Source organism: Megachile rotundata, chromosome 6 (genome assembly GCF_050947335.1).
Source record: "Megachile rotundata isolate GNS110a chromosome 6, iyMegRotu1, whole genome shotgun sequence".
NCBI lineage: Eukaryota > Metazoa > Arthropoda > Insecta > Hymenoptera > Megachilidae > Megachile > Megachile rotundata.
In genome coordinates, this window is record NC_134988.1 from 13,187,093 (window position 1) to 13,209,418 (window position 22,326).

General features: G+C 39.2%; 2 protein-coding genes across 6 annotated transcripts in view; one reads left to right on the forward strand and one right to left on the reverse strand.

Annotated features, from left to right (window-relative positions):
- The window catches only part of Awh (LIM/homeobox protein arrowhead), a 19,745-nt gene extending 15,495 nt beyond the window's left edge, over positions 1-4,250 (forward strand). The window contains exons 3-6 of one of the 3 annotated variants that reach the window (XM_076532327.1): positions 420-637; positions 815-1,063; positions 1,710-1,880; positions 2,039-4,250. In XM_076532327.1, coding sequence (XP_076388442.1) covers positions 420-637; positions 815-1,063; positions 1,710-1,880; positions 2,039-2,145 — 745 coding nt within the window. In that variant the 3' untranslated portion in view covers positions 2,146-4,250. The remainder of the gene's footprint in view (positions 1-419; positions 638-814; positions 1,064-1,709; positions 1,881-2,038) is intronic. The other 2 variants (XM_012287835.2, XM_076532328.1) reach the window with 2 other exon arrangements.
- LOC100878746 (LIM/homeobox protein Awh) lies at positions 4,068-18,096 on the reverse strand. Of its 3 annotated transcripts, none has more exons than XR_013038335.1 (5): positions 17,645-18,096; positions 12,883-13,205; positions 5,705-6,159; positions 5,110-5,348; positions 4,068-5,016 (listed from the first exon to the last, which is right to left on the reverse strand). XR_013038335.1 is itself a non-coding variant. In XM_012287833.2 (5 exons), exons 1-5 carry the CDS (start codon positions 17,648-17,650, stop codon positions 4,992-4,994), a joined length of 1,014 nt encoding a protein of 337 aa, XP_012143223.1. In that variant the 5' UTR covers positions 17,651-18,093; the 3' UTR covers positions 4,068-4,991. The 3 variants fall into 3 exon arrangements, 2 of the variants coding, with proteins under 2 accessions (XP_012143223.1, XP_012143224.1); XM_012287833.2 differs by having other exon boundaries at positions 5,110-5,314; positions 17,645-18,093; XM_012287834.2 differs by having other exon boundaries at positions 4,068-5,348.
- Between the last annotated feature and the right edge of the window lie 4,230 nt (positions 18,097-22,326).

Here is a 22,326-nt window from a genome sequence, read left to right on the forward strand (position 1 = left end):
ATATATTAAATACTACATATTATGTTTTACACACTTGGTATTACTATTAAGTATCACACACTTGGTAAAAATAGTCAACTGCACTTCTTGAATTTCTTAGCAACAGTACCAAAGAACTTGATTCCTAACAAAACATCAAAACGTCCAAACCAAGTAGCACTTCCACATAACAAAATTAATTAACTGTCAAATGAACAGCTCCACATAAATTACGCGTACTAACCCTCCGAAGTCCAACAGTACACGCAAGTCCCGCTACCAGTTTGAAAAATTGTGACGAGACCCACCGTCCATTCAAAAACGCCATGACCATACAAAAATCACGTAGCTAAAAATCGCCCGCAAACGGTCCACGGATAAGGACTCTCTCGAACATAATCGAAGAACCGCATCAAGTTTGCTTGTTCTTAACCTTGCAGGACGTTCGGAGCAAAGTGTGCAAAGTGTGGACGTAGCGTCGGCGCAGGTGACTGGGTCAGAAGAGCCCGAGAGAGGGTTTATCATTTAGCCTGTTTCGCCTGCGACGCGTGTTCGCGACAATTGTCGACGGGGGAGCAATTCGCCCTTCTCGATGCCCGGTTGCTCTGCAAGGCTCATTATCTGGACGTCGTCGAAGGGAACAATACCTCCTCCGATGGTGAGGCTTTCAAGATGCTTTGTATAATATCTACTTTATAATTATTTCCGAGTAGCTACGAGTTTCCCGGGTCGTTTAAATTTAAGAGCAGTCTCCATTTACTATCCGATAACTGAATCGAATGGTAAGATGGAGGCGTAGCGGTGGATGGGGCACCCCTAATTGGTACTTTCGCAGAAGGCGGTGACTCCGAGAGCGGCCACAAAAGCGGTAACAAGGCGAAGAGAGTGAGAACCACGTTCACCGAGGAACAACTTTCGGTTCTTCAGGCTAACTTTCAACTAGACAGCAATCCGGATGGTCAAGATCTGGAGAGGATAGCGCATGTGACGGGACTCAGCAAAAGAGTTACGCAGGTTTGGTTCCAGAATTCTAGGGCGAGGCAGAAGAAGCATCTGCACACGGGCAAAACGAAAGGGCAACACGGTACTTCTTGTGTTTGTTTATTTCAATAATCTTTAGCGAATTTTCATTTTATCGAGGACACTATAGATTTATTGTATCGTTGCGTTCATTTGCGCGGTAGTCCTTAGTGCAAAGCGGTAACTCATATATTTGGGAAAATGTGATATACCTGGATATTACAATGCGACCCGTTTAAATCGATTCTTGAACTACCAGGAAATTAATAGCAGTTGTTAAATACTTATATGGTTATACAAAAGGCAACCTCTGTAGATATACGCTTAGCTAACTCTTTAGTTTTCCTGGGCTTTTCCTAATCGTTTTATTACACCTATGAATGCGATACCCTAATATTCTTGAATGGGGTTTCCATTGTAGAGCCACGGTGCATAGAATTTAAAGGTTATTTGGAAATTTGAAATTTAGGTTATACAATGTTGAGGAATTTGGGACTTGGGGTTACTTTGAGAGTTACGGAATTTAGGAATTTGAAAATTTGTAGATTTGGGATTTAGGAATTTGGAGGCGGGGATTCAGAAGTTTGAGGATTAGAGAGTTTGAAGAAAAGGGAATTTGAACAATTAAGAAAATTTGAAAATGTAGAAACGACAATTAAAAATATAAAATAGAAACAGGGAAATATTAAACATGTTTTTATCTGTTACAGTCCATCAATCACCCCCAAACTCGACGACATCCACAGGCGATTTCAGTCGGCACATCAACTTGCATTTGACCTATTCCTTTCAACATCAGCAACAACACCACCACAACCAACAACAGCCTCAGCTAAGTCCAGCGTGCAAAAGTCCCACGCCTTCGATTTATCATAATCACGGTAAGAATCCCTCAAATGTCTTTTGTAAATATTTTTAAACACCAATTAGTGATAGCTTTGAAAACTTAATATTGATCAAATTCATAGAATGTTAAAAGTTAGTTTGAATTATTAAATTTTTGAAAAAAAAAGACAAAACAAAGTTTTGCTTTAAAAAGGTCTACTCTCTATCGCAACTCCGTCAACTCTGTCTTCAGGCTCGGAACAATCGATGGACGAACTATCGCAAGACTCGATGATGTTGTCGATGCCGAACGAGGTTTAATCGTCGTTACTGGATTAGCTGTATTGTAAATACTCGTCATCTTAGCGTTAAGGTTTTCTTCTTGGTTTCCGTATCATGAATCCTTCTCGGTGAACGCAGTTATTTTCTTCTCACGTTTAGAACCGTCCCGTTTAATTGCATTCGTGATTAAGCTGCTTGTGTCAAATCTGTATTTCAATGACGTACATAACTTATTATGTGAATTAGTAACATATTAAAAATTTTAGCGAAACACAGATATTGAAAGTAATTTTTAAATTATGAAAAGACAGAAACTTTATACAAATTATACTTTTGTTAGAAGTGCACTTAGAAGTATAATTTTAAGTTATTAAGAAATTTTATTTAAGAAAAACAAGGTTCAAAGTTTTGAAAAACATTTGAGTTTCTATTTGCTTCTATGATATCGTAACGTACTACAGACCTGCGATATACAGCGAGGTATCTAAAATTCGACGCAAGCGGCTTAATCCGAAACGCATAGAGCATGTACAAAGAGACGATGAAGGATATTCCTTCCACGTTTAATTCTCGTAGGTCTAAGTTGTTTAAGTTAAACTAACGTTTGTGAAACGTTAATCGACCGGATTAACGCGCGACAAGTATTTATTTGATAGATCGATCCTTCGCGAGTTTGATCGGAGAGAAGACAAATCGAGGTCGTTAAAGCGAATACCGTAAGATTTTGAAATCCGCCCAACACGTTGTTAATTAAGATTTCCAGCAGGACATAGAGTCAGCAAATTTTAAGACTGGTTGACGGTACAGCTTTATCGCGCTCGATGTTAAGCTTATTATGAATGAGCGAGTACGTTTAACGTTCCATGTTACGCATGAACAAATCCGCGTGCACCGATATGCCAGTGAGTTCCGAGTCGCCATTTTTTCTTGTAATCGACGGAGATCGATTCGTTGTTTTGACTCGATTGACCCTTTCCTGCAGGCTTTTATAATTCCTCCGACCACAAAAAGTTGTTTGAAACATTCTTAATCTCTTCAATACTTTAGACTAATTTATTTAAAAAATATATGGATATGTTTTTTGCTGAACTTACATGATCACAGATTTAAATTCAAGAAAATATTAACCATTTAATATAATATTAATAATTAAAAAATAACCTAAATTAATTGAAGAGGTTAAATGTAGATAGTCAATTTTTAAATAGAATTAATTTAGCATATACCTTGGTCACTTCTGTATCTTCCAATCTTGTGTATTTTTGTCAACAAGAGATTCTGTGGTTGGACCGCCATTTTGTTTTGAGGCGTCTTAAGACGCAGTCAGGATCGAACTTAACTCATTCACTGCCTGTCAGAATCTTTGCATTGCAAATTTTATTTTGAGAAAAACATAGATTTTCACAAAATATATTCAGTTGCAGATATACTAAAATTACAGTAATAAAAACACTATGATATCTCTGGCAGTGAATGTATTAAACCTTGATACGAAAAGATATCATTGAGTTTAAATTAATTCGGAAAGGGTCAATGGTAAGTCCTGAGATGTATAAAAGAGCAGAGGTCTTTCGCGTAAAGAAGCGATAAATGTAATTTTCCTTCTTTGAACAGATACGAAGTGTTCTCGCTTTCGTTAATTTTTGCGAAGCAGTCCGATGTGATCAGACTATTATCTCGATTAAGATTAACGCGAACGAGAAGTGAAAGCTTTTCGAGATCTCGAAGAACATCCGAAAGCAATGTTCCGAATGAAAGTATCTTTTACAGTATTTAGGTAACTGTGTATTCGTGAAAGACTCATTATTTAATATACGTGTACTGTGATGTAAATATTGTAAACTAAGTATATATACATATATACATATATATATATATACAATATAAAAATGTTGCACATATCCTGACAATTTTTTTTTTCCCACCTTTGTACGAGCGGAGGTTGAAGAAACGATACGAGATTAACAGTAAAAGACATTTTTATTAATAACAGTACGGTTTACAGTATTGCGGAAGTGAGTGTACGATACAAGGGCGATATCAAATACTCATGCACGATTTCCTTACAATTTATATACAAAAACTACAAGATATGTCTATGTACAGTTTCATTTGTGGAAATTAAAAGGGATGTACGATAAGAATTTGGAAATTGTTAGTTATCCTTTTAGTTTGAGGGGAGTGCATGGCTTTTGCGTCAAATTCGAACTTTACACGATTATAGAGGGACATAATTTTGCAAAATTATAGCAATTCTTAAAAATGGGAACGATATTGCAAAGTTCTTGGGTGGTGTTATAATTTAGAGATAAGTTGAAGATAGAAAGTTGTTACTGGCCCAGGGAAATTTAGAATTATACAATTAGAAATTTCAGGATTCAGGGTTTAGAGGTTATGAAGGATAATTAAGGACATTAAACATTCAGAAACTTAATTTTCAAAAAACTTAAAATTCTTCAGAAATCAAAATATTTTTTTTTAATACTATAATTCTGCAAAATTATTGCTTATCTCTCAATCACGCACTCTCCACGCAATAAATATACCACCAATAAAGTCCGTCGATTGCACTTACGTAAAACGTACAAAACATCATTTTCCAAAGAACTTCGAACTAAGAACTATTACAATCGAAACGCAATAAATAATCACCTTCGTCTATTCATTAACTACAATCCTCACCAATCAAATTATCCTATTTATATTATCACCATTGCTCCTTATTTTCCAAACAGTTTTTGGTATGTACAAAAAAGAGGAACCTCACGGTTCGTTCACTCTCGTCCTAGAATTCAAAGAGATTCTCCAGAAAAATACAATGAAAAACCTAACATTGTAAACAAATGAAAAATTTGCTTCCTCCCTGAGAATCTAGGATCTTGCTTTTATCTTCGAGTGTTACAACATAGTCTGAAAAGATTGTTCAAAGACTGTGTCGTTAGAATGTCTCTGTAAACTCGGAATAAATCACCGGTGTTCTTGGACGAGTTTCATGAAAATTACCCCGTTTGATGACAGAACTGGGGTTGAAGGTGATTCGGCGTCGTGGGTGTTAAAGGTGTTAAAGGGGTGAGCGGCGTCAGCGGACTTCCGGGACTTTCGCTTCCTGCGCTACCACCCTGATATCCACCCAAATAGGCGCCCACCATGTTCACCCCAGAAGGATAAAACTCTCCTGGATGATGCTGCATCGGTGGCGAATGGTGCACTGGGCATGGAATTAAATCTTCTTAAAGACATATCTACGGGGATATGCAACGTGTAAAATACTAAAGCATTATCGGCTTAGCCGTTCACTTAAACCTTGATTATAATGCACATGAATTTATTCAAACAAAATTTAATTTCGTAACATCGTCGCCTTAGTTCGTATCTCTCATTCGTATAAAAATATAAGTTCACTTGCAATGTGATATAATTTTACATAGAAAGAAGATAATATAAAACGATACGATGACATATGACTAAAATTCTAAATGGAAAGTAAATAATAGTATTTTACAAACTACCCGAAAATAAGACAGAGAATCCATTAAAGAACTACAGCGACGATATACGCCATTTTGTCCAACAAGCAAAAAGGCACAAGACTACTCACTTTGTGTTTTAATCTTGCCGCTATGTTTCTTTTGCCTGGCCCTCGAGTTCTGGAACCAGACTTGCGTGACCCTTTTGCTGAGACCCGTGACGTGTGCTATCCTTTCGAGGTCCTGTCCGTCGGGGTTGCTGTCCAACTGAAAGTTGGCTTGCAAAACGGAAAGTTGTTCCTCGGTGAAGGTCGTCCTGACCCTTTTCGTCTTGCTGCCCTTCCCTCCGTGTTCCGAATCGCAGTCCTCCGAGGACGAAGTGTTGTTCCCTTCGACGACGTCCAGATAATGAGCCTTGCAGAGCAACCGGGCATCGAGAAGGGCGAATTGCTCCCCCGTTGACAATTGTCGCGAACACGCGTCGCAGGCGAAACAGGCTAAATGATAAACCCTCTCTCGGGCTCTTCTGACCCAGTCACCCGCGCCGACGCTACGTCCACACTTTGCACACTTTGCTCCGAACGTCCTGCAAGGTTAAGAACAAGCAAACTTGATGCGGTTCTTCGATTATGTTCGAGAGAGTCCTTATCCGTGGACCGTTTGTGGGCGATTTTTAGCTACGTGATTTTTGTATGGTCATGGCGTTTTTGAATGGGCGGTGAGTCTCGTCACAATTTTTCAAACTGGTAGCGGGACTTGCGTGTACTGTTGGACTTCGGAGGGTTAGTACGCGTAATTTATGTGGAGCTGTTCATTTGACAGTTAATTAATTTTGTTATGTGGAAGTGCTACTTGGTTTGGACGTTTTGATGTTTTGTTAGGAATCAAGTTCTTTGGTACTGTTGCTAAGAAATTCAAGAAGTGCAGTTGACTATTTTTACCAAGTGTGTGATACTTGAGAGTAATACCGTGTGTATAAAACATAATATGTAGTATTTAATATGTAACATATAATATGTAGCATTTAATATGTAACATATAATATGTAGCATTTAATATGTAACATATAATATGTAGCATTTAATATGTAACATATAATATGTAGCTATTAATATGTAACATATAATATGTAGCATTTAATATGTAACATATGTAATATGTAATTTAGCATGTACATAAATGACTTGACCTATGCATTGGAGTGATAAATCCTGAAACTTGCAAGAAGTCAAAAGCATCCCCCGAGAGATATTCGTTAGCCATAAAAGTAAGTAGAATACAGTGAAACTAATGGTAGACTAACGGATTAGTATCGGAATTCGAAAAGGAAGGAGACAAAAAAGAAGAAGAAACAAGAGGCTATTTTGGTGAGGGGCTGCAGGTTCATTGAGGACCTCCGTGGGTGCAAGAGAATCCAATGGTCCTGTCCTCATTAACATACTACTCTGGCAGCCGATGTCCTTTGGAGCGCATCAGGGGCGCGAACCACCGGAATCGGCTTCTCGCGATTCGCCCAACAGATTACGTCGAGATTATCTCGACGTCTCAGTCCTGTGCTTTCTCCCTTGGCCTACAAATGACTCGTGGCCTTTGATTTTCTACCGACGGCAAACTGTACGCGTTTCGCGGCCAAATATTGAACCACCGTCTTAGACTACCTGTACGGTAGCTGACTTCGCTATCTGACGCTTCTATCATTCAGTCATCTCCAATTATATAAATTAGCAGGATAGGAAAAATTCATTAAACGCTGATGTGCACTTGTGTGAAGATGATGCACTCGTGTGTGAACATTTAGAATTCTATCCAGTCATATAATAAGTAATTTACACCGATTCCAACAATGAATATATTTCTAAATAACTGATTTACACAGGGTCTTAAATAACTGATGATATTCCAATGTTAAATCGTATCTAACAGTAAGACTATTCGTAACACGAAGAAAAAGGAGGGAACGCTCTAGAATAAGAGAAGCAGAAGAAAAGGAAGAACAAGGGTTTGGTTATTGTATGGAAAAATATGGTAAGCTACGGAAGGATTAGTTTGCCGACGAATTGCATCGTCATCGTCGTCGCATCGAAGATATTTTCGGGCATTATTGGTTATGGTGATCGTGTACGGGGCACGCCTAGAAGCACGTACACGAACTCCATAGGATTCTATAGGCAAAATGGAACGGGCTATTTGTTTATTCTTATTTGCTAAGTTATAAACTTTCAATACTGCAAATTATTAAGTTTAATTTAATGTAGGGCTTTGATATTTATAGAATTTGAGAATTTTTATAGGGGTTTAGAAATTTAATAATTTGGCAATTTAGAAATTTGGAGATTGTTATATTTGTATTTGGAAATTTGTAAAATAACAAAATGCGAGAATTTAGGGGTTTGAAATTTTGAGAATTGCGAAATTGGAAATTTGGTAACCTTGATCCCACTATTTGGGATTTAGTAGAATTTAATAATTTTGAGGATTGGGAAGAGCTCCTCTCTCTTAGGAATTTAAGAATCCTTGAAACATCAAAAGTAACCTGAAAACCCAAAAATTTTCAAACACTTCCTCATCCTCAATCCATTTCGTAAGCAAACGGAAGCTGAAATCCGCAGCATAAGAAATTTGGTAAAAATAAAGAAAAGCAGAGAAACGAGGAACCAACGGTGCCCGTTGATGTTCAGTGAGGTGTCATTAGCATAAATAGTAGCGCCACCCTTTCCTCTTCTGCGGCGTTTACATCGGATAACCGAAAAAGAGAAGGGTAGACTGCAGAAGGCTCCTTATAACAAGCACCGGAGAACTGGTTGGTATTGGGTGTCAATAAATCTTCAGGGCCGTACATCGGCTACCAATCGACCCCGCCCTAATTTATTCATTTGTTCTTCCACATAGGCGGGCCCTATAAGTCAACGGGGGATTAAGTTGGGCGCTATCCGACCTCAGCACGGTACAATTCACCGTCCCTTTTACTCCCATAAAGACTGTTCGACGTCTCGAATCGCGGATCGAGATCGCGATCTTCGATATCGTTCGAGACACGCATAGATACAGCCAAATAAATCATCTCGACGTATTTTATACTCCAGGAAATCTTCTAAATACAACTATGTATACAATATAATAATTACAGAAGATATTTACAGAAATAATACAAATATTGATACAACCATAAACGAAACGATGCGAAGATCGTCTAAATCGGCGTGTAAAGCGAATCGCCGGGTTCAAAGACATTTTTCGGCGGGTGTAGGTATTCGCATTTAAGTGCCATTAAGACAGAAACGATAAAGGTCGCGATTAAAGCGACCGGATTCGAATGTCGCGAACTACGGCCACACTGAATTAAGAGAACCGGAATTTCGATGCCGGGACGAGACTAATAGAGCGATTTCTGGTTCACTCGCTGCTGAACCCAGGGATCGTTTTATCATTTTTCCATCGAAGCACGAGGAAATGATCGTAGAAGCCGGTGAATATTTATTAATTTAAAAGCCATGCACGCCTGAAAACCGACACGAGGGTGGACGAATGAGAGAGATGCGTGATGGCCTTACGAAGCGAATTCCTTAGTCAGCTAGAACGGTGACGGGCACAGTTGCCCGGGAGATCGAGGGACAAGTGGCGCGCATTCGTTGGATGGATACGCAATTTCGGAGAATTTATCAAATTTTAAATTCTTTGGTTTTACAAATTTTAAAAGTTAGAAGTTCTATCATTTTTTATTGCGAACTGTGAATTTTTTGGGGTTGAGGGTGGTCAAGTCTGAAATTTGTAGTAAAAAATTATTGAGTTCAAGATGTTTGAAGTTGTAAGATCTCAAGATTTGGTAGAGACGAGGTTGATACGCAAATTACGAAAGATCAAATTCAAGGAATTCCAAAAAAGTGTTAAGCGTTCAAATGATTAAAAAGTGCAAACCCCTAAGTTTCCGAATTACCAAAGATTCCCAAATTCCTCAATTCACGATCTCTTTAATTTCCAATCTCCCAAATTCCCAAACCCTCAAATTCCCAATCTCCCAAAATTCCAATCTCCCAAATTCCCAAACCCTCAAATTCCCAATCTCCCAAGTTCTCAATCTCTCAAATTTCCAATCTCTCAACATTCCCAATCTCCCAAGTTCCCAATCTCTCAAATTTCCAATCTCCCAAATTCCCCATCTCCCAAGTTCCCAATCTCCCAAATTCCCAATCTCCCAAATTCCCAATCTCCCAAATTCCCAATCTCCCAAATTCCCAATCTCCCAAATTTCCAATCTCCCAAGTTCCCAATCTCCCAAATTTCCAATCTCCCAAGTTCCCAATCTCCCAAATTTCCAATCTCCCAACTTCCCAATCTCCCAAATTCCCAATCTCCCAAATTCCCAATCTCCCAAATTCCCAATCTCCCAAATTTCCAATCTCCCAACTTCCCAATCTCCCAAATTCCCAATCTCCCAAATTCCCAATCTCCCAAATTCCCAATCTCCCAAATTCCCAATCTCCCAAATTCCCAAACCCCCAAATTCCCAAATTTCCAAATATCCCCCAATTCCCAAAGATCCCTTCCCAAATTCCCAAAAATCCCTTCCAAGCCCCCAAATCCCCAAACCCCAAAACCGCCAACTTCCCAATGTCTCACCCACCGAAAAAGTCCCACAAAAAGAAGGTATACGTTTCGAAAGCACGGTTCCGTTTGTACCGAAAGGCGGCGCCCGTCGATCGAAGAAGCATAAACGTTGGGTCGGATCGGTTATCCCTCTCTTTTTCTCGAAGAACCCGTAACCGCGAGAAAAAGTCAGTTGAGATGTCCTTTATTCGTGCATCGGTCCAGCTTCAACGTCGCAACGTGACTCGCAGCTCACGCGTGAGGATGCATGGTACACGTATGTCCGTTGACGTGAATAGCCGACTGTACGTGAGGTCCAAACAAGAAGAAGAAGACGAAGAAGAAGAAGAGGAGGGTGTAGGGGACGCAGGGCAGAGGGGACAGAACCGAGAAGACTACATCGGAAGACATTAATCACCCACTGGCGAATCTCTAACACGAAGCCCATACGTCGATTACGCGTGTACGGATATCTGTTCATCTGCGGGCATATATGTGCCCTCGTGACAGCCACGTGACTCCGATACGCGATTGTTTTAAATATTGTACTTTTTGTCATGTGTGACCTGCAACTTCTGTTGGGTTTATTTATAGATTAAGGGAAGACACTTTTGAGGACTCTTAATGTTCGGACAATGATGTGCACTGGTAGATGAAGTTGAAAGATTAAGTAATCTTGTTCTTAATTTGTAGTAGTGGTTCACTACGAGTCAGTTACTGTGGTGCTCATATGTGGTACTGCAAGTTCAGTTGAATTATTTTCAGATAAGCAAATGACACTTTTGAGAACTCTTAATATTGAGACAATGATATGCACTGGTAGATGAAGTTGAAAGATTAAGTAATCTTGTTCTTAATTTGTAGTAGTGGTTCACTACGAGTCAGTTACTGTGGTGCTCATATGTGGTACTGCAAGTTCAGTTGAATTATTTTCAGATAAGCGAATGACACTTTTGAGAACTCTTAATACTGAGACAATGATATGCACTGGTAGATGAAGTTGAAAGATTAAGTAATCTTGTTCTTAATTTGTAGTAGTTTGACTACGAGTCAGTTACTGTGGTGCTCATATGTGACACTGCAAGTTCAGTTAAATTATTTTCAGATATGCAAATGACACTTTTGAGAACTCTTAATATTGAGACAATGATATACATTTACTGATGAAATTAATTAACTCTTGTTTTTAATAATTTGTTATAGTCTAACAACAAACGGTACTTCAGCAAGTAGCCGATTGGTCTAAAAGGAAAGAAAGGTAGCTTGAACGTTTTAGCGAGTCACGAAGTTATAATCCAGATCGATACGTTTCAAAATCGATCCCGGGGGGATGTTGGGTGGAATCTTTTGAAACCGACTGCTCGACAGGGTGTCCCGAGATATCGGTTATGCCAGTGTCAGCGTACTCCGCGAGAACTGTCCCGTAAGTCGAATAAATGATCGCTCTTTCCAGAAGCTCCCGAGTGGTAGTCGAGAAACGTCCTCTTAAGCTCGTCTCTACTCACCGGTTACGTACCAGTGGGGTGTCTCCGACAGAATATCATTGAACGCATCGATAATCCCTCGTGTTGCTTTTAGATTATCGAGACAACTGTCGATTATGATCGACTAGTTCTTCGCTAAATGATTTAGGTACATGGTAGACGGGTATGAGATAGGAGAGATATATGGACATCAAGGTTATAATCGGTTGTGGTACCTCGAGAATAAGGTGTATCTTGAGTAGTTCAAGGAGCTTGAAATTTGAGAATTTTTAATTTGGGAGACTTTGGGAGCTCAGAGATTCTCAAGGCCTTTGGTTTTCAAATTTCCAAATTGTCAAATTCTTACATTTACATATTTCCAAATTTTACAGATCTCCAAATACTCGAATTCCCAATTTTCCTAAATTCTCAAATTCTGAAATTCCTAACTTTGCTGAATCCCCGAATTCTCAAGTCCTCAAGCTCTCGAGATCCCGAATCCCCAAATCTCCAAATTCTCATATTCCCATATTCCCATATTCCCAAATCCCTAAATTCTCAAGACCCAAGCTCTCGAGATCCCAAATCCCCAAATCTCCAAATTCTCATATTCCCATATTCCCAAATCCCCAAATTCTCAAGTCCCCAAGCTCTCGAGATCCCGAATCCCCAAATCTCCAAATTCTCATATTCCCATATTCCCAAATCCCCAAATTCTCAAGTCCCCAAGCTCTCGAGATCCCGAATCCCCAAATCTCCAAATTTCCAGATTCCCATATTCCCAAATCCCCAAATCCCCAAATCCCCAAATCCCCAAATCCCCAAATCCCCAAATCCCCAAATCCCCAAATCCCCAAGTTCCCAAGCTCTCGATATCCCAAATCCCCAAATCTCCAAATTCTCATATTCCCATATTCCCAAATCCCCAAATCCCCAAGTCCCCAAGCTCTCGAGATCCCAAATCCCCAAATCTCCAAATTCTGCTATTCCCAGATCCCCAAACTTCCCAACTTCCCCAAACCCTCAGCTCCCAATTTCTCAAGTTCACCCCCAAATCCCCAAATCCTCAACTCTCCAAAATTCCAGCCCTCTCAATCTAAAGAAGTCTAACTTTCCAAATTAAAAGATCCCCTGGCGCTTGTTTCTGCTGTATCGTCACATCTCTCAGGGCGCCTACAGTGTCCCTCGACCAAGGTTAAACCCTGGCGCTAGCTATCGGTTTCGACCTTGTAAATAGAAATCTCTGGTACTATTATACTTACAGGGCGTAGTCGTGCCTGCAATAAAGTCTCATCCCTCGGAGGAAACACGAATGTTGATCGTGCAACGGTCTCGCACAGGCGCAACACTTGAGGCACCTGGAATGCCAGGTACGACCCCCTACACAGAGGACGGTGCGTTCGCGAACGCTTTCGCCGCAACCACCGCAATCCATTTCCATTCCATCGTGACCTTCGTTGTTTCCAATACCGGTACCGATCTTCTTGCTGTTAGTCACGTTGTTGTTGTTATTGGTAGTTGTGTTATTGTTGTTGTTCGAACAGAGGATACTGTCCGTGCACTCTGGGTCTGTCTCCACTTCGGTCTGCAACGAGATTATTTTATGATGAATGTATTCAAATGATGAACATAATGAAAAAGGAAGAGATATTTGGAAGATTGCGGGTTCTTTTCTTAAAATTAGTATTGAAATGATGAACATGAAAAAGAAAGAAAAGATATTTGAAAAATATCTTGCGAGTTCTTTTGTTAAAATTAGGGGATGCTTGATGAAGGCCATGGACTTTGCACATAGACAAGTATTCATTAATTCTTATATAATTTTCTGAATAACATATGACATTAAATATATTATTTATACGATACCGTTATTTAAATAAAATATGCAATTATTTGTACTCTGCAATTATTTAATAAGATATGCAATTATTTTAATTCTTCTACAATTCTAAGAGGGTGAAACCGAAGTCGTAAAATGAACACAATGAAAAACGACAAGTCGAGTACTTATTAGAGTATATTATAGTCAAAATGAACTTGTCCGTAATCGTGGACAATTAATTTCGATTAATTAATTGATAATCCAGCGACACGATTTCTTTCCAGGCATGATCATGTCCGGAGGGGAAGAAAGACAACGAGGGGAGAGAAAGTCATTGTGAGTGCGTACAGATAAACTCGAGGATAACGTGTATCTGATCTGTATGCAACTTTTTCTTATCGCTGTCTCGGTACACGTGCTCTAACGCACACCTGTACATTCGCACACGCGAGTATGGTTTCGCTTCGATAATATTAATTGGTACACGAGTAACGCACAAAGGTTATTGTTCGACGCAACACGCGGTCATGAATTTGGGGCTAGGGACAAAATGGTTATCATAACCTTCATTTTTCAAATTTAAATACAAAGAACGACGCTGAATCTGGATTAGGGCGCTTGGGTACTCGCCGAACATTTTTAAATTGCCCGCCATTGTACAACGTGTCTAAAAAATGGGATGTGCGAAAGAGGTTATGTTCGGTAAATTATTTTAAAGTACTTAGTGTTCAATTATTTATGCTATTAATATTGAACACTGTATTGCTAATTCTTTTGCAATTTTTTAAAAATAAAATAAAGAATGTATTATAATAAGTTAAAATATCAGATTGCAATTTTTTAACTTAAAACCCTCAAAGTTAAATAAAAAATACTGGAAGAAAATAATAAAGAACGAAGCATAAAATATTCTATATCTTATTACATTGAACGTACGTTTAATTTGACAGCAAAATTAAACAAAATGGCTTCGGTTATAAGTATGAGTTTAGCCTTCTACGCGAAAAGAATGCAAATTGCCTGAAATATTTGATTAAAATATAAGGGAAAATTTGCCCAATCTGAAAGGGTATTTTCATACGTAAAAGTAAAGAAAGAGTACAGGTTCGCAATCATAAATTTCACCCCCGAACGGGTATTCACGATTCATCAGCGTCTTGGCTAGTTGTTCGCGGTGAAACCCGATGAATTTACATACGAATCGGCGAAAGAACAGGTCGTGAAAAGAAAGAAACGTCGAAAGAAAGATCCGTTGCACAACCGACGCATCAAGAAAGACAACATCGACGACAGCCAATTTCGAAGACGTGGTTCGTTCCGTCTTCATCGCGCCGTTCTTTCTCTCCTTATCGCGCCACCTTCCGTCGGCCGGTAATCATTTCACCTTTAACTGGACGGTCATTGATTTATGATCTGCCGAAGGCAAACTTAAACTTCCCACCTGTGATTTATACCTTCTGGCATTTCGATCTTCCCTCGGAAAGCGAGCCACTCGATTAATACCGTGTCTGGGCACATATTGTGGCCGTTCCGTTGCTCGATACCGCTGGAAGATCTCTGCTCAAGCGTGACCAATAATCTTGGATCGAAATTAATATCACGTGATATGTAGCCACTAATGAATTTAAGGGAATGTAACCCTCTTCCAAGTTCTGGTATTTTATGGGTGCAAATTAATTTGCGAACTTGACGAGTTAATCTTGCGTCGGAACCATGTGATATATTCATAGGAATTAAACTTGAAGAAAAACCCTCTTTATGGCTTACAAATTTCAGTGGGTTTATTCTGGTATTTTATCTCAAATTTACTCCAAATTCATTTCCAAAGTTACTCTCACATTTCTTCAATTGCTACATCTTTTATATTTTTCCAAGTTCCAATTCATAAATCCACATCTCAATTTAAATCTTAAACTTCCGCAAAATAATTCAAATTCCAAAACCTCGAAACTACCCTAAAATTTTACTTTCCACTTTATTTTTAGAATTTATAAATTGTCTCAATGCATGACCCTAGAAATAAGTCGTAACTTCCTAAGAAAGTCATAACCCTAACCTCTAACTGAGGACCGAACATTCACACCCCTTGCAGAATAGCCCTATAACCCTCCAAAATTTGAATCAAAATCCCGCATAATTTTCGAATTCGAAGCAGACAATTTCCGTCGAAAGAACGATGGAATTTTTCAAAGTGTCGACGTGCTCATAGGTGGACTCGGCCGCGAAGAACGCAATCAACGCGTAGTTAAGAAAGAATAATAGGAGTCATTTTTTATTCGTCAACACTTCGGGGGCGACGGAGATGAGCTGACAAAGTAAGAAATGCACGGGTGAAGGGGTCAAACGGGCTTTACCAGCCGACTACCGGATACCGAAGTTCCTCGTATACATCCGATTCGTCACTTGGCTACACGGATGGACGTTTAATGGCACGAGCGACCACCATTCCGACTGATTTATCGCCCTTATACGTTTCACCGGCCATCGTAAATAATTTTCGTGATATTTCAAAATTATCTCGACCGTCCTTACACTTCGAACTATCTATTCTTTTTTTAAGAGGAACGTTTGCACCTTGCGATTAACCCCTCAAATTTTTGTCACGATGTTCAAACTTTTATTAGCAGACTATTGTCAAGATCTTTCAAGACATTTTCATGAGTTAAATCTTTGTTGCGATTTACTTCAAGTATTCTGCTGTATGTGGTGTTTTACTTAATTTTAAAATTATTGTTTTTAAAACTGTACAATGAAATAAGATTTTTGTGGTATAATGTATATGCAACTATGTTTGAATCAGTAGCTGAGGTTGGTGTATTTTAACCTCTTCAGTCAATAATTTTGAGTTATTCTCGTCTTTTCATGCAAATAGTTTGATAGATTTCTTCAACCATACACATGATTCTAAATTAACCAAAATTCCTGTCAGAACCTTACAAATTTTCCTCACGATTGATCGTACAAATTTTTGATACTTTCGTATCATTGAGTATATAAATATTACAAAAGTTAGAGGTAACTAAAGCTAATATTTTACTCGATATCTTTGAACATGTTTCTTTAGACAGCAGACTTTCCATAAATAGAATGATTTGTTAAGAAATGATAAAATATGAAATTTTCGTTTTCATTGTAACCGAAACCGGTGAAGTAAAAATCGTGACTAAAATTAGAAGGAAATGACAGCAAAATATTAAGAGTAAAAACGGACACGTATTTCATTAACTGAAAATGTGACCTTCTACAAGAACACTTTTTAATATACATCAACAAAATACCAAGAGAACTTAAATTTCTCGTATATTTTCCATTTTTTTAAGATGCAAACAGATCACACCTGTTTACACATTTCGTGCGTAATTCGTGTATTTTCGCGAAAGCGCACTATCTTCGTCAGCAAATAATCGAACGCTTTATCGATCGATCGTTAATGAAGCGTGTAAAATTATAGACAAAAATAGCGCGTCATTTGTTTGATTTTTCACTGCAGATAAATAGAAAAGTATCGTCAATTATTTGTTTTAACATGATTCATTTATTAAAAATTATTCGATACGATTCGTTTGCCAAACGTCACTAAATATTTACTAAATATGCCGTTACAAATATTGCTATACTAAATTTAGGATATTTAGGAATTTGAATGTGGAGCTGCAGTAATTTGGAGCTAGAAATTTGCGGGTTTGGAATCTAGGGATTTTAGTATTTGGAGATGTAGGGATTTGGGGATATTCGAATTTAAGGGTTTAAAATTGGGGACACAAGAGTTTAGGGTTAGCAGAATTTGGGAAATACTAATTTTAGTATTTAGGAATTTAGGGATGTAAGAATTTAGGGGTACAAGAGTTTGTGGAAATACAAATTTGGACATTTAGGGATTTGGGAATTTGAATATTTGACACAGCAATTTCAGTATTTAGAGACTTGATAATTTAGGAAATTGGAGATTCAAGAATTCCAAATGCAGGGAAATTGGAGATTCGTGAATTTGGACATTTCATAATTTGTAAACTTGAACACCCTAAAATTTGAAGACGTAGAAATTTTAAAACTTGAGAGTTCTTGAGAATTCAAAATCTGATGTACTAAAAACTCAATAAATTTTCTAATTGACCAATTTGATAATTCACAAACTACAGAATAAAAACTCCTCCATCTTTCCAAAAACCCGAAATCCCAAAAATCCACACAAACCAACTCACCTTCATCTTTCCTCCTCGTAACCACCTAACCACGAGTGTTTGCCATAACCAGCCGAAAGACTCAGTCCGTCACACGTGTACACGAGATGTTCGGGCAACGTTCACAACACTGTATCGAGTAACATGGTTGAACGAGTTGACTTGAAACAGCGTCCACGAGTAATTGGATCAGAAAGAAAATCGTCCGAGTGAAAAAAGTTGTTGCGTAAGATCGAAAACGATCGGAAAACACCCTGTCCGGATCCGTGGCCCGGGGAAGACTGGCATCCTCGATTCTGCCCCTACCACGCGGCCGATCGTCGACTGGGATCACGCACACCTACTAAAGCGTTTCTCTGTCGATCCGTACACACTCCGTGGTCGTAGTGTTCGTGCGTTAAAAGAGGAACACGGATTGTCGCGCTATAAGGCCAGCCAACGTTCTGGTGGGGAACCGTGTTGCGTGACTCGAGAGTTGTCTCGGGGTTGTTGGTGGCGCTAGTTGGCACAAGAAGGCTCTTCAGGACGAAGACCCTTTCGGAACAAGATCCAGGCTCCGCCCATTTCGGCCACGCCCATGTTCCGTGCTCGTATGCGCCGCCAGAACCACGGTTTCCGGGGGTTACATAGGTGGGAGCAAGTCTCTCCCTAGCCAAGAACGAATCACACTCGAACGGAATTTCTGCGGGGTGAGACGATGTTCTTCTTGCGGTCCGTTCTTCCTATTTTCTTGCGATGTATACCTTGTTTCGCCGATCCTTTTCTTATTCTATCATCCCCCACTCTCCCTCTGCTCTTGAACGCGTTTCCGTGTAACTTTCGTCGGTCTTTCTTTTTCGGCTACGCGCACCTCCTCGTTTCGTTTGCTCGATGTTTCTGCGGGTTCGTACTCTTTCTTTTTCTCGCGTTTACGAGTGTCTCGTTGCTGTTGCTTTTTCGGACTCCGTATGCGAAATTCTAATTGTCGAGCTTTCTCTTTCCTGATTGTTTGCGTTAAGTTATTTTTCTGTACTGAACTCTTTATTGTTCGTATCTACAGGGTGTTTCATTTCTACCACTGATGTCAGCGTATTTTAATAAAAATAAGAGGTGTTACATACGCAGTCGTGTTACCATTCGGCAGAATAAAATTGAAACACCCTGTATAATAAAATATAAAACATAAAGTATAATACAACCAGAAAAAAATACATAAAGTAAGTAGAATTAAAGCGCATCGTCAAAGATGAAAGTATAGGTGACGAATAATAGAAAAATTGCAAATAAGAAATTAAAAATGATCTAAAAGTAGTATCGGCGTAGTAAGGTCAAGAAATGAGTCTCGGTTGTCCGTTTAGTTACGGGTTAGCAGCCCTTCACCCCCACATCCCCTCCCAGCATATTTACGCGTGGGTATATATTTTATATTCCGTCGTTTTCTTTTTATTTTCGATGAGTTTAGGTTCTCGAGGGGGTTCGAGCACCTGTTTGTATTTCTGCTGCGCCGACACATAAGTCATCCGAGAATGGACTAACGCCTTTTATCACCGCTATCCTTTTCTCGCGACTCTGTATCTTTCTCTATCGAGCCGAGCCACAACGAAAGGTGGCTTTGTGTGAGGCGAGCCCGAAAATACACGTTCACCGGTTTCTGTTCTCTAGTAGAGCGACCCGTATACGCCCACGCCCAAGATGAATATGAATTTTTCGTTTTGGGACCCCGAGAAAACTGTCAAACGGGTTTTCGGTCCCGATCCAACCACTTTTTATTGCTACCCCGTGCGCGCGTGTGCACGCATCCGTGAAATCCACTGTTTCTTGAATTATGCTCTGACATCGAGGAAAGGGATCGACGAAAATGGGGGGAAGCTAGGGGAATTCTATGGCTATCGACGTCGCAGCAAATTTTCCGGGAACGCGACTGTTTTAATGTTTGAGATTTGAGGAGTTGGAGAATACTCCATACACCTAAATGCCACACATCTTTAACACTAAACTTAACAGCATATAATATGTACTTAATTTGGAATTAAAAATGAAGTTGAAAAATAAATAAACAAACAACGAAACATAAATTAGTACACACATTTATCCTTTATCAATTCTGATTTTAGGTAATGTATTTTAACAAAATGTGTTTGTTATAATAAGAAGCTTGTGGAGCGGTCATTTGACCGGCTTAGCAGTTCTAGTGTTAAATAACTTGCATCACTAATTGTCTGAAACTTAGGGAAGTGCACCTGAATACCTTACACTTCTGACTACCCATACCATCAATTGTCCAACACCAGTAAATGACTAATTGTGCGAGACCCACCGAAGTTCCATAAATGTCCCACACTCATAATATCCTATATCCCGAGAGTTCGACATCCCTAAATGACCCACACTACTAATTGTCCGAGACCTAGTGAAGTACACCTGAAAGTCCCACATTCATAATATCCCATATCCCAAAAGTCCGATATCTCTAAATGACCCACACCACTAATCGTCTGAGACCCAGCGAACTACACCTGGAGGTCCCACATTCCTAATATCCCATATCCCGAAAGTCCGATATCTCTAAATGACCCACACCACTAATTGTCTGAGACCCAGCGAAGTACACCTGAAAGTCCCACACTCATAATATCCCATATCCCAAAAGTCCGATATCTCTAAATGACCCACAGCACTAATTGTCCGAGACCTAGCGAAGTACACCTGAAAGTCCCACACTCATAATATCCCATATCCCGAAAGTCCGATATCCCTAAATGATCCACACCCCTAATTGTTCGAGACCTAGCGAAGTACACCTGAAAGTCTCATATTATAATTCCCATATCCCATATTATAATTCCTAATATCCTACATCCCAAAAGTCCAACATCCCTAAATGACCTGCACTTCTAATTTCCCGAGACCTAGCAAAGAAACATCCACATATTCCTATCCTAGCAAAATTACTAATCCGATTCAGCCTCAAACCTTCACCGAAAGGGTTAAGCAAGCAAAAAGAAGTCCTCTCGATTTTTAAAGTTCCGAAGACAAATGCGCGTTATACGTTCCCGATACAGGCGGCATGGTTTAATTTATTAAACTCGTAGACGCGCGTGCAGCGGCTCGCGGGCACACGCGTGTATTGGAGGGCAGAAGCGTGTTTACGTGGCGAGGAACGAGCAACGGAGGAACAGGGTCGTTGCGATCGGCGGAGAACGAGCCATTAGTAACGCTTACCCGGCATAAAGCGAGAAAAATGGCAGTCGAATTATTCCGCTGGTGGGACCGAGGCTGGACAAAGGTCCTACCTCATGAGGACACGAGGAGAATCCTCGAAAAAGGAGCCACGGGGTTCCTATGGTGCCGATTCTGCCGAAGGGGACGTCCACGACACAGGCATTAATCGATACCATCGAGAATCGATGCTTCCTTTCTCTTGCTAGTATAATCGACGTATGAGTCTGACAACAATATCAACATTCTTTCGTGGTTTTCTTCGGGCGAAGTTTGGAATTTTGGAATTTGAGGAAGTGTGGTATTTTGGATTTGAATTGTGTGTTATAGTAGACACTGTATATTATAATAGATTATTACATTACAGCAGATTGTGTGTCGAAGTATTTGAAATACAGTAAATTGTATGTCACAGTATGTAATAAATTAGAGTAAATATTAGACTCTAACATACTCTAATAATTAGAGTATTTACCATATAAAGAATAATCTGTACTAATTGCTGTACTAAAAAATTGTACTAAAGCAAATTCATCCATCAGTCAAACTTGTTCAAACGTGGATGAATTAAATTTGCAATAGCTGCTACATGAAGCAATGTACTTGAACCCACAAATCAGTTAGGATATTAAAGAGGATATTAGACATAAACAATTGTCAGCATGGCAAAAAAAGAATAGTAAAATTTTGAGCAACATCAGTATACTTTTCAACCGATATAGCATTTTGATTCGACATGAATGTCCCGTTGAAAGGTCCAAGGTAAACTGAAACACAATGCACCGATTGTACGCTACGAGGTCACAGGAACGTCAAAATCAATGGTCCATCGAATGATTGATCTTCGAGAAAGAGAATCATGCTAGGTAGAATGAAGGAACCGTTTTGATAGCGGATGCCGGTGATCCTTACTCACCTGCAATAGCACAGGTCATTTCGTCATCGAGCGAGAATGTTATGACTTTCCTTAACGTGTTCGTACGAACGCGTCATGCTTAGAAATGATTCTTCCAAGTGTCGGTAATGTTTTTATAAGTTCAACTTTTATTCTATCGAAGTCCTGAATGTGGCAGATTTTTATTTAAGTATTTATTAATGATGGGGAGTTCTAAAAGTGGGGAGTTTGCGACAATGGGGGTGTGTTGTATGGGAATTGTTTTGTGATAGGGAAAGTTAGGGAATTTGAAAGTTTGTTGAGGTGAAATTTTGGGTGTTTGAGAAGTTGAAAATGTGAGGATTTGACATTTTGCTAACTTCACAACCTTGTAATTTGATTACAAATTTACTTACTACTCTACATAATTGATACTTGCAAACTTGAATACTTTCAAATATATTAAACACAGGAATCAGAGAACGTAGTACTTAAAGAGTAAATCTAAAAATTCCCTAGTCCCTAATTCCACTTCATATCAACTCTTAAACCACATTTCATCAAAAATTTCACCTTCCCACCACCACTCCATTAAATCTCCTAAATTCTACACTTCCACCCCTTACTTCAG

Coding starts and splice junctions, on each gene's coding strand:
- LOC100878746 (XM_012287833.2), bottom strand. Junction 5,315..5,704: donor CGGCAAGATTAAAACACAAA/GTGAGTAGTCTT, acceptor TTCCATGCCCAG/TGCACCATTCGCCACCGATG. Junction 5,017..5,109: donor CAGTTCTGTCATCAAACGGG/GTAATTTTCATG, acceptor CAATCTTTTCAG/ACTATGTTGTAACACTCGAA.